This window comes from Salvia splendens, chromosome 11, assembly GCF_004379255.2.
Source record: "Salvia splendens isolate huo1 chromosome 11, SspV2, whole genome shotgun sequence".
NCBI lineage: Eukaryota > Viridiplantae > Streptophyta > Magnoliopsida > Lamiales > Lamiaceae > Salvia > Salvia splendens.
The window spans coordinates 21,159,348-21,171,467 of record NC_056042.1 but is presented as its reverse complement, the minus strand read 5'-3'; the positions used below and the strand labels follow the sequence as shown (position 1 = coordinate 21,171,467).

The following is a 12,120-nucleotide window of genomic DNA, read 5'->3' as shown; positions in this document are numbered from 1 at the left end:
AAACGAGTCTTATCAATAGGGATATACTTTACACTTTGACATTTACAATGTAACCCAGTATTTCAGCAAAATATTGCACATTTTTAAAGTTTATAGTAATACTCGCCACAAGAGTATGCACTCTTGGTTGGCAATGAGTTTTAATGTACAATTGGTAAAGTAACAGAAAGTTAAAAAGAAAAAGTCATTAAATATTGTTAGTGGAAAATGAGCCCTAGAAAAAAACTCCATAATAAAAAATGCATACTTTTGTGGGACGAAATAAAAAGGAAATGGTGCATGCTCTTATGGGACAGAGGGAATAGTATTTTTTTAATTAAAAACTGCAACCCATCAGGTTGACCAGCAGCCGGTTCGGGCTAAATTGTTTAACCCGCCAATCTTAATTAGCCTGTTTCATACGTAGGTTGCGAAATTACTGCCCTAACTCACAAATTTTTCGGACTATTTGGGTCGATCAACAGATTTCAAGTTAAATTGACATCCTAGTTATGCACAACAACTAAATAGTAGGGAAAAAGAATGAAGGAGGAGAATTAGTGAGATATACACCAATCAAAATCTTTGCCACCCAGTCTCAATATTATTGATAACTCATCACACCGCGGCTGTAAACCTCAAAAACACATTCACCATCAGTTTACATCTTTACTAAACCACAATTTCCTTTCCAAAGAATTTGTTCACTGAATTTTGAAAAATCCGTCCTTATAATCCCTCCGGGCCTCCAACATAATCATATGCTGCAACATCTGAGCCCAATTATCAATGGGCCCAGGCAAACACCAATGCACACAGTCATTATACAAAGTCACATTCTGATTGGGCCAATGCCCATACTTACTCGGGTGCCCATCCGGCCGCATCACCATCGCCTGCGTCGCATCCATCAATCGCCACCTCTTCTTCCCCAATTTCTCCGCCGCCCTAAATTCCTCCAATTCAATCATGTACAGATCCAAATCCGCCCCCTCCAAAATCGCCTCACCCCTCCGGAACGGCCGCCGCCGCACGCAGTCACCACCCTCGTTCCACAGCCCGCCCTCGAAGTGCGACGGCGCGAACGTGCGGAGGAGCGCCACGCCGCCGAAGCCCCGCCGGCTGTTCACGGCCCTGAGCGCCGTCCGTATGGCGCGGCGGTAGGCGTGGGATACGGGGAGATCGGTGGTGTTTGGGAGCTGGCAGAAGTGGCAGCCGGCGACGCGGCGGTTCTCGTAGTAGACGGCGGGGCGGGTGAACCAGTGGCCGGCGTTGAGGACGAGGTAGTCGACCGAGTCGATGTGACTCGTCCATGACTCGTCGAACTCGTCGAGGTGGAGGTTGAAGAGGCCGGTGTGGGTCGGGCCGTCCGGGTCGCGCTCTTCGGATCTTACTAAAAATGGACTCCGGAAATATTCGAGGGTAAAATTGTAATCTGCATACTTCCACCGTTTGAACTGCTCGTCGGAAGTTGGGGAGTCGTCGATTGGGTATTCTACCTGTTAAAGTTTTAAAATAGAGACTAAATCGTAAATTAATGTAAAATCATTTTTTATATTTTTAATTTGCGATGTAGAAGAATATACATGCAGGGGCGAAGCTAGGAATTTGTAACGAGAGTGGCAAATTTACCTATAAAGGAATTTTTAAAATTTGAGGAGGGACATTTAGTAAGAAATTAAAAGAAATAAATTATAAAATATATATATATGCATGAATATGAAAATATGATGTGGGGGCAATTGACCCTCTTTTAATACACATGAATCCGCCCCTGTATACATGTATGTAATACAATTTGACTCATATATTCTCTATTTACATGCGTGTCAACACTTACAAAAAAAAAAGCATGCAAAATTCTTGCTCTAAACAACTAAAATCTACTCGTGCATCAAAATTCAATCTACATTGGCTTATGCTCATAACTAAGTTAGTAAGTCACTAAAATGTACTCGTGCATCAAAATTCACTCAACCTTTATGCTTATAACTAAAAATTGAACAAATTGTAAGAAAAAACACCAAAGTTTAGTTTATTATGAGAGCAGTTGCGTTGTCAACTCCCACTTCTGCCGGTTATAATAATATCCGTGTAGGTACAAATTTAGGGTCAAGTTTAATCCAATTCAGATCAATTTTGTAATTTAAAAAATTACCAATTACATCATAAGTTTTATAATTTTCTTAGTTATTCTATAATCTCATATTCGAAAAAAAATATGTATGATATGCCAAACAGAAAATACTATATAAATAAATGTTCGACTACTAAAACAATGTCATTTATTACAATGAGGTAATTACGTCTTTAATTTTTGTACATATATGTGCTAAGTCAATAAATTTAGACACATAGTACGCCAAAATTTTCACTGTGTGGTAGTTAAGATAAATTTCAAAGTTATAATAATTAACATATTTTCGAAAGTTGTGGGATGCATAAAAAATTGACCAAACATAATAAAAGGGTTTTTATTATTGCAGATAAAGTTATGATATTTGGCCAGCTCACACTTTCTTGCTGAGTGAAGCATTCTCTCTCTCTCTAAATTTATGTGAATGTGCATATAGTAGTATATAAATTGAATTATTATAATTACTAACTAAATTCATTATATTATTATTAAATTATTAATATGTTCCTGTTATGTTCTCACGGACCAGCCTACAACTTTTCAATCAAAGACAACAAACTTATCTATTTCAAAGAGAGAGAGGTTGGAGTAACAAATATAGCAATAGTAGTATAATATGAATTCAATGAAAGTTGGCCAGAAATGGAGTAGAACCAATAGAACAAATGAATGCCGTGGGGCTGTGCAATAGCTTTCATACTCAGTGGAAACTAGAATTATATAGTATTATGCAAAAAAATCAGAGTGCCAAAGGCAATTATGGTTTCTAAATCTAACATCTTGCAACTGTCTAGATGCTATATCAATATTGGATTCCATTTTTTTTTGTCATGACTAGTCTTCTCTCTCTATTTTTCATAAATATATATTGATGACGATATATTAAGAAAGACTTGTTATATCTAAGAAAGCTAATTCCTGAAATGTAGTCAAGTGGTTAGGCACTGAATTAACTGCAAATTGACTATATTAATAAAGAAGTTGTATAAGGGTCTATTCCTTTGACTAGTAAGCAATACTATAAAGTTGCATTCTTCAAAGAATAAGCTGAAAATGTCCAAAACTAATCAAACAAATCCAGGCTGTACCAAATTTTCATTAATCAATAATTCACCTTTGTGGTGGTTCCCAAGATTTGAAGGGAAGTATCAATTAATATTCATAATAAAAGGGCAAAAAGACAATAATGATATGGTTCAGCACATTTTATAAAGATAATATATATTGTGCAGGCTTTGCTTTAGATGGAAGACAAGAACAAGCTCTCCATGCATGGCTCACTTTATTATCATTTTTTCTGGTCAAGAATAATACCCATGTTTTATTATCTTCTTATCTAATACTGCTTGCGTATCATCCACTTCAATAATTCAAATTTCTGTTCACTCCAAAAATAAAAAATACTATGTCAACTTGACTCATTATATCTGCCACAATTTACCTAAACCTCAAAAAATAGTAATTGAATGTTTTGAAAAACTGGCCAGCTTAGGTAAACTACTCTTTTCTTGACTTCTATTTTGTAATAAACAATTATTATAACTATTTATCATGTGTAGTGCATACAGTGTACTTATATAAATTGTTTGGTTTTGCGTGTGACGCGCTCAATGCTTATAAACAAACCAAAACATGGATATTTTATATAAGTACAATGTCGCACTATACAGAATAAGTGCAGACTGTGTAGTTACAATAATTTTTTATTAAAAAATTGTTTTGGTTTTGTGTGTGACGCGCATAAACAAACCAAAACGTGGATATTTATTTTTTTGTAAAAAATAAAAAACGGGAGGAAAAAAGAATTGACCTTGGACAGGAGGCATATCATGGACTGCATTTGATTCCTCCCGACGGAATCTCCGACGAAGGCCATGGATTTATCCCGAAGCATATGGAGGAAGTGAGAGGGGTTGAAAGAGGGCAAATCGCAGTCTTCGGGTTTCCACTTCCACTTGATGAAGTCGGAGTCGGGTCGCCCGTATTTCATGCAGTTCTGGTGCTCGTGGATGGCCCAGCAAGTGTTGTTGGTGTAATACGGAGCATCCGGATCCGGGACCCATTCGCCCGTGAAGATATTGCATCCGTCTTGGCTCGTATCGTCTGCTGCATTGTAGAAATAGGTGGATACGGAAGAGGAGGTTTTTTGGTGGAACACCGGATAGATTAGGGTGGCGGTGATTAGCGCTATGGATACAAGTATGGCTGTATTGAGTATGCCTTTATTTACAGGTAGCTCCATTGATTTGGAAATTGTGGACCTAAGACTTGGGTGAAGCCGTTAAGAGATTGGAATGTTAGTAACTTGTGTTTGTGCATTTGTTTATATAGTACTCCCTCCATCCCACTAAATATTACTCACTTTCCTTTTTGGTGTGTCCCAATAAAGATGACTCATTACTATACATGGAAACACCTTTATCTCTACTTTATCCCCCTTCTCTTACTTTACTCTCTCCACTTCATACACAAAATAAAATTGTATAAATTCTCGTGCTGCCCAAGGAAGGGAGTAATAGTATTAATTTGGAAGATCGTAATCACTACTACTTCACCTTTAATCATTTTTGAGTGAGATTTATCTTTTCATTTCGAATTAGTATTCCTACCATCCCACTATAAGTGAGGAGTCTCTTTCTGGCACGATTTTTAAGAAAATGATATTTATGGAATTAAGTAAAGAGAATAAAGTGTGAGGAAAAAAAGTAGGAAAGATGTAGACAGAAAGAAAGAGAGAATAAAGTAATAGATAAAAAATAAAATAAGAGGTGGAAAGGGTGTTGTTTCTCATAAAAAGAAAATTAATCACTAATAATGAGGCAACCTACGGGGAAAAATTGGTCAATTATGTTGGGACGAATAGAGTATAAGTTTTCTATTGCCTATATATGGGCTTTATTATTGGCTTGAAATGATAGCCTTTGACAATTATTAATCCAGATTTAGAAACTTAAGTTTTCCTTATATGTTGGGCAATTCTAAAAAAAGATTCGGCATCATTTTCTTTCTTCATCGGGAACTAGCTGGATCTTAACATGAGTAACTCATAAATTACATTAAGATTAGAGCCCAAATCTTGAGAGAATCTGATGTTTACTTACAAAGCTACATTTCTAACGGGCCCTAGAAATCAGCCAAAGCCCTCACTGTTCATTAAAATAAATTGGGATAAATCATTATGGTTGGCTTATAAGGTCATTAAAATAAATTGGGCAAATCATTATAGTTGGCATGATGGTCCAACACCTCATCCCTTATGGTATGAGGTTCGATCTCTGTTCATGTGAATAGAGCAAATCATTTGTCCAGTGTCCTACTATTTAATATGCTGGCGGTTAGGACGAGGGTTAGTTCTCAGCTGTCTATAGGAGAAATACCTTGAGCAGCGACGAAACCACATAGAGCCAAGCCCTCAGGCCGCGCCAGCGGGGGCTTAGCCGGCACCAGATGCAGATTACCCCTTACACGTCTGTCCTCCGATAGGTCTCCGCCCCTGCACTCTAGCCATTCAGACTCAAGCGCCGCTGATACTTTAAATCTGAAAATTGAAAAATGAAGGAGAAGAGAAGACTTGGGCTTAATAGTTTGTTGCGCTACTTTTTAGTTTGGGGTATAATAAACTACCTTTTATATACTTCCATCTTTTTAGTTATATAAACCTATCTTCTATTCAAATTTAATTAAAGTATCGACTAATTTTTCAATTAATTTGAAAAAAAAAGTATTTTTCTTTAGTAAATTGAGGCTCTGAACTTTATTTAACTATCTGGTTCGGAATTACTCTAGTTTTAGTAATTATGAAATTAATGTATGAATTATAATTTGTTTTTATTGATTTTGAAAATAATTAGTTATATATTTGTGTTGTAATTTATGTTATATGATTTGTATGAATTTGATAATATATATTTATTCATATTTTATTTATTTATTTATATTATTATTGTTATTATTATTATTATTATTATTATTATTATTATTATTATTATTACTACTTCCTCCATCTTATTAAATATGAAACGTTTGTTTTTCGGCACATGATTTTGTGCACTGTTGTTTTGTGAGTTAATAAAGAAAGAATAAAGTAAAAGAGATGAAAAAGTAGAGATGATAGTATTTTCTTTTTATGAAACGTTTCATTTTTAGTGGTACAATCTAAAAAGAAAATGTTTTATTTTTAATGGGACAGAGATAGTATTATTTAAAGTTCAGCACCGACTTATTCGAATTCTTGGTTCCGTCAATGAACTTGAGAAACCAAAATCAAGTTGAGGTCCATGAGCATATTTTTGGAGAACAGATAAGTAGTTGGAGCTTATTTTTAATGACTTAATAGTTGTTTAAACTTATAATATCAAACATACATAAAACAAAAAACCAGGCTATTTAAAATATTTTCGATATATGAAACTATACAAATATAGTCTATACAAGTATAATGTATAGTTAATGTGAACAATAATATGTAGTTAAATACATTTTAATTTGGACAAAATCAAATGCATATTTTAATATTCTATCCATTCCATTGTAATAACAGTGTTTTATTTAAAATACTCTCATTTAAAAAATGATAATAAAAAAATAAAATGAATTATAATAAATAGTTAAAATAGAAGGGGTAAAATCACATTATTTTTAAATGATCTCAAGGTTCAAAATGGGTGTCCTCTCTAACTCAACTTTGAGTCAATCAATTATGATTAATAAGGAATATAATAATGGACAACAAGGTAACTTAAGGGTTAATTTGATATCATTATGATTTTGAATGGATTTGCGAGCCAATTCGGAAAATAAACAAGATATGGTTTGCTAAACAAATATGAGACACTTAAAAACAAATACCTCTATCTGAAATCATCAAACAAAATAAAAGTAGAAAAAATTGATTACAAAAATATATGAATGTTAAAGACCCCGTTTAGTTATTCCATATAGTATGAATGTTAAATAAAAGAGAACCCGTTTAGCTATCCCTATTATTCATTACTTGTCAATAATAATTCCAAAAGTCTCGAAAAATTAGAATTGAAGAAGATGAGAACATAAAAACCAAAAATCAGACCAGTAGACGAAAAGTCAAAACAGAATGAACAGAAGCTTGCTTCATACTCTCCGTCCCGCAAAAAAGGTCTCGTTTTACTATTTCAGTCGGTCACATAATAAGAGTCTTATTTCACTTTTACCATAAATAGTAAGTAGACCCCACATTCTATCAACTTATTCCTCTCACATTTTATTATAAAACAAATATATATAAGTGAGACTCATATTCCACTAACTTATTTCAATCCACTTTCCTTTGCATTTCTTAAAACTCATATCATAACCAAATATGACTTCTATTGTGAAACGAAGTTCTTAATAATATTACCACGAGAACATGACCTTATTAACATCTTTTCTCCGTAATAGTTGCAGCTCTTTTTTGTGTCATTTCTCATTTATCCTATTTATCAATAGAGGGAACATCTTTTTTAGTACATCAACTATCCCAAATGAACAAATTTGGTCCGTAACATTTCATAATATCTTTTAAGGTCCATCAACTATACGTTAATATCAATTCAATTACTTTTTGGCTATTTCCAATATTTTTATAACCAAAGTACTCGTAAGGCCAATGAGGACAATTCAATCTATTTACCCTCTCATTTTCAATTAAGTATGTAGTTTGGGATAGTTGATGTACCAAAAAAGATGTTCCTTCTAATTTTAAATTCAAAATAAAAATATCTTAATGATAGTAATATTCTATTACTATTAATTATATACGTTTAGTTTTACTTATTTGTAGTATTTTAAATCATTGTACTCTATTTAATATTAATAGTGAAATAACATAGATATAATATATGTAAACATTATACTTATGAGTAGTGATCTAGGGAAACCACTACTTAAATGTATACCTAGAGAACACGAATTTAGTTAACTATAAGAGCAATTTAGTTCATTATAAGAGTGATTTAGTTCACTATAGGAAGAAGTGAACCAAAACGTCTTTACAGTGAACTAAATCCTTCATGAAATAAATACTTCACTGTAATAGTGTTTTGGTTCATTCATTCTGTAGTTAACTAAATCACTCTTATAGTGAACTAAATCACTCATATAGTGAACTAGCTCATTTTGATCTAATGGCTGAAATTTGTTCTCTAGTTATACACTTAATATTAGTTATACTTTGATCATCTCCCTTATACTTATACAATATTTATATATAAAAGTAGTTCAATTTATTAGATGGAATATTAATTTTTCAATCTTAAAGCTATATGTAGAATATGTTATTTTTAGTACAAAATTGATGATTAAAAATAAATTAAATTTAATAACATACATAGAATCTTAAATAATTCAAAGAGCTAAGCTTTATTTTATCTACTCTTATGTAGTAACTGTAGTCTAAAAAAATTAGTTGAAATTATCAATAATCAATTTAATAAAAAAGATGGTTGACATTCTTAGTTGAATATATGATTAATTTAAATCTATGATTGTTTAATTAAATAAAAAATCAATAGTTGCTATCAACTGTTTAATATCACAATATCGTGTCTTAATATTATCATTAGGCCATTTACAACATCATGAAAATTGTTCATAGTTCTCATATCTATTCCCTTGACCATTCATGAATCATATTTTTTTTACTTTATTAATTTTTATTTCAATGTAGTATATATTATATATTATGATCAACTTAAATTTTTAGTTTAATAAAATTACGAGATTCATTAATATAAAATATTTATCTTAGTTTTATCTAAATAATTGAGAATATAACCATGTAAAAGTATTAACTAGCACTAGAAAGTAATATCATAATATTCAAATAAGGTATGGTATATATTAATAATAATAGTATAAGATCTATTAAACTTAATCCCAAATAAATTAGAAGAAAGAAAAAAAGTAGATGAATAAATAGATTGAATTGCCCTTCATGGCCTTAAGGGTACTTTGGTCATGAAAATATTGGAAATAGTCAAAAAGTAGTTGAATTGATATTAACATATAGTTAATGGACCTCAAAAGATATTATGAAATGTTACGGACCAAATTTGCTCATTTGAGATAGTTGATGTACTAAAAAAGATGTTCCCTCTTATCAATATTATTCTCCGGAGTAAAGGTCAAATATGGTCTTAAATATATGACGTTTTTACGATTTTGGTCTTAGACGTTATGTTTTGAATTATTTCGTCCCACACATTTGAAATCGGGCCGGATTCAGTCCAAAATTGACGGTGGCGTGAAAAATAACGGTCAACGGCCTTTTTAGCCAATTTTGACCCATTTATGCATTTTAATCACAAAATTTATTTATTTTTAAATAAAAAATTAGTATTATTCTTAAAAATTAAATACAAGGAACCCTTCTTCTCTTTCTTTCTTATTCAATTTCATGCTTTAATTATAATCTTAATCTAATTAATTACCATCTAATACAATTTTAAAAAATGGTTGAAGAAGAAACGAAATTAACATGTCATCAGAATCGTAATTCAAGGTGGAGATATCGGCGCCTATATCCTCCATTTCATCATCAAAGCTCCTCTTCCTCCCCAATTCTATTTCCCTTGCATCATCAATGCTTGTCAAGCCCTCGTCGCTCTTCTAGCTCATAGCCCCCAAATTCTGAAGGGGTTGGCAGCGGAAGCGTGCATGAATTTACCGATCACATAAATTTGATCTACTTAGCAGATTATTTAGACAAATTCTATTCGCGTAATTATCACATGTATCATGCTCATAACTTGAATTAAAACATGCTTTAGCATATAAAATCCCTAAAACATGCTTACTACGGAATTAGCCAATTTACCTTGTTGATTCAGTCAAGAATCGATGATGGCTTGCGTCTTCTCCACGTGAAGATCTTCAGTACTCGACCTCGGACCTTCTGACTGGTGTCCCGGACTATACGCTGATATTTGTGTGGGCAAATCTCATCAACGTACTAGGACTTGAATAACGAAGACAGAACTCAGCTCACGGAGGAGGCAAAATTTCGAACTCTCTCTTTCTCTGGGGGGGACAAAAATTCTCAACAATAAGAATTGTGTTTTCTGTCTCCTTTATTCTCCTATTTATATTAAGTCACATATTGGGCCCAGTCAGGGATCTAAGGAAGAATTTATAACAGGCCTCACCCAATTAGCTTTTTACTAATTAAATTGAACCCACCATTTAATATAAGCTTATATTGGAATATTACAAGCAGCCACTACAGAAGTAATATTGCACTGCCTTCCAAATTCAAAATTACAAGTATTCCGAGTTTTCTTTAATTGCATTTAATTTATTTCCCATGCTTAAGATAGAAACATCCATTAATTAATTAATGTCTGCTATGGACTTAATTAGTTAACATATTTTAATCTTCAAGAGTGGACTTAGCAAGAAACTCTTATTTATTATTCATAGAGTAATTAAACTCCAACTAGCTAGGTTTCGAATAATAAAACCTTGTTTCGAGCTCCTCTTGTGGATGTTATCAAACGAGACTCTCCTCGCGCACGATTCAACGCAATAGCAATCCTAGCACCACTAGATAATGATCGCCACTACCCAATATACCTGGATCGTTGGGTGACGAAAAACCCGCATCTTTGGTAAGTCAAAGTAGTAGATACTCAATATCGTATGCTCAATGCTAACGTACATTGATTAAGAAATTAATTATCAAGACCTCGTCTTTCAGTAGATAGCATAAAGACTTGTCTTGCTGTTAGATCCATTCAGTGCTATACCACACCAACGTCATCTTATTTCAATAAGGCTTAGAAATAATCGGACTGACATTGCAACCTTTCGCGATAGGTAGTCTAGGCCTATCTAGGTTGTGAAATTCTTATTTTTCTTTATTTAGAACTGACCGTGTTACCTTAAATTGAACGACGTCCACAACTGGTCTATTAAAATAAAGATTTAGACTTTGTTATGTTTGCTTATACATTTAAATATGCAATAAACAACCATTAAATGTAAAACATAACAACATTATGACAAAAAATAATCTGTTGCATTTATTGAAAAATAACAATTAGAGTTTTACAGTATCCAATCACTCGAAAGGTGATTTCTATTATACAAAACCCTAACAGCGCCGCCCTCTTCTAAAACATAGTCGGTTGTGCTCCCGCCGGCGGCTAAGCCTCGAGAGGTCTCAGCAGCTTAGTCCTATTGGGATTAAATCCCACTCCACCGCTAGGGTCGAAACCCTCAAAATTGATTGTGTTTGAAGCACCTCCAGTAGCGGAGTTATGTCGGAAAAAGGAAGCATCTGTGATGAGAACTCGGCGTTGGATTGATATTGAGGTTTAAATCCGTTAAAACCTATCATCATAGGCGCGGAAACTGCGCCTGGAGCGCGGAAGTAGCTCTGGTCTCGCAGCTCAAATCGAAGTCGTCATTATCAAAATTAGCGGTGAAGAGAGAGGGCAATACGGATTTAGGGAGTAAAATGTGGACATCTGCTACAAGGAATCGAGGTGGAAGGGCTGGGAGGGATGGAGAGAAGAAGAGGAATCTAAAGGATTGAATGAAAGGTAGCTGAATTCAGGGAGGTTGAACGGATTGGGGGCGGTTATGGCATTATTGAGGAAGTCGAGCATGGACTTGAGGGAAGTGAGAGAGGCTTTGTTGATTCCGTGTTCTCGACCGGAGGCGGTGGTGTCGTTGTGGGGATGAACCAGCCATGAGATGGGCTAATCTTCTTCGCCGGCAATCCTGGCAGTGCCATTGGCCGCATTGAGATGTGTTAAGAATAATAATTTATTTTTCAAAAAAGAAATTAAATTTCGTAATTAAAATATATAAATGGGACAAAATCGGCTAAAGAGCCGTTGACCGTTTATTTTTCACGGTGCCGTCCATTTTGGACTAAATCTGGCCCGATTTTAAATGTGCAGGACCAAAATCGTAAAAACGCCATATGTTTAGGACCACATTTGACCTTTACTCATAATAGTGTAAAGAAATTACACTGCACC

General features: G+C 33.8%; 1 protein-coding gene across 1 annotated transcript; it reads right to left on the bottom strand.

The window, feature by feature from the left end:
* Nucleotides 1-547: 547 nt before the first annotated feature.
* LOC121755419 (protein trichome birefringence-like 19) lies at nucleotides 548-4,460 on the bottom strand. Its single transcript, XM_042150720.1, has 2 exons — nucleotides 3,927-4,460; nucleotides 548-1,478 (listed from the first exon to the last, which is right to left on the bottom strand). Exons 1-2 carry the CDS (start codon nucleotides 4,356-4,358, stop codon nucleotides 684-686), a joined length of 1,227 nt encoding a protein of 408 aa, XP_042006654.1. The 5' UTR covers nucleotides 4,359-4,460; the 3' UTR covers nucleotides 548-683.
* Nucleotides 4,461-12,120: the final 7,660 nt, after the last annotated feature.

Excerpts from the sequence above, each read along its gene's own strand:
- LOC121755419 (XM_042150720.1), bottom strand. The coding sequence starts at position 4,358 with ATGGAGCTACCTGTAAATAAAGGCATACTCAATACAGCCATACTTGTA. Across the intron at positions 1,479-3,926 it reads TGATATGCCTCCTGTCCAAG|GTAGAATACCCAATCGACGA; the intron begins GTCAATTCTTTT and ends AAACTTTAACAG.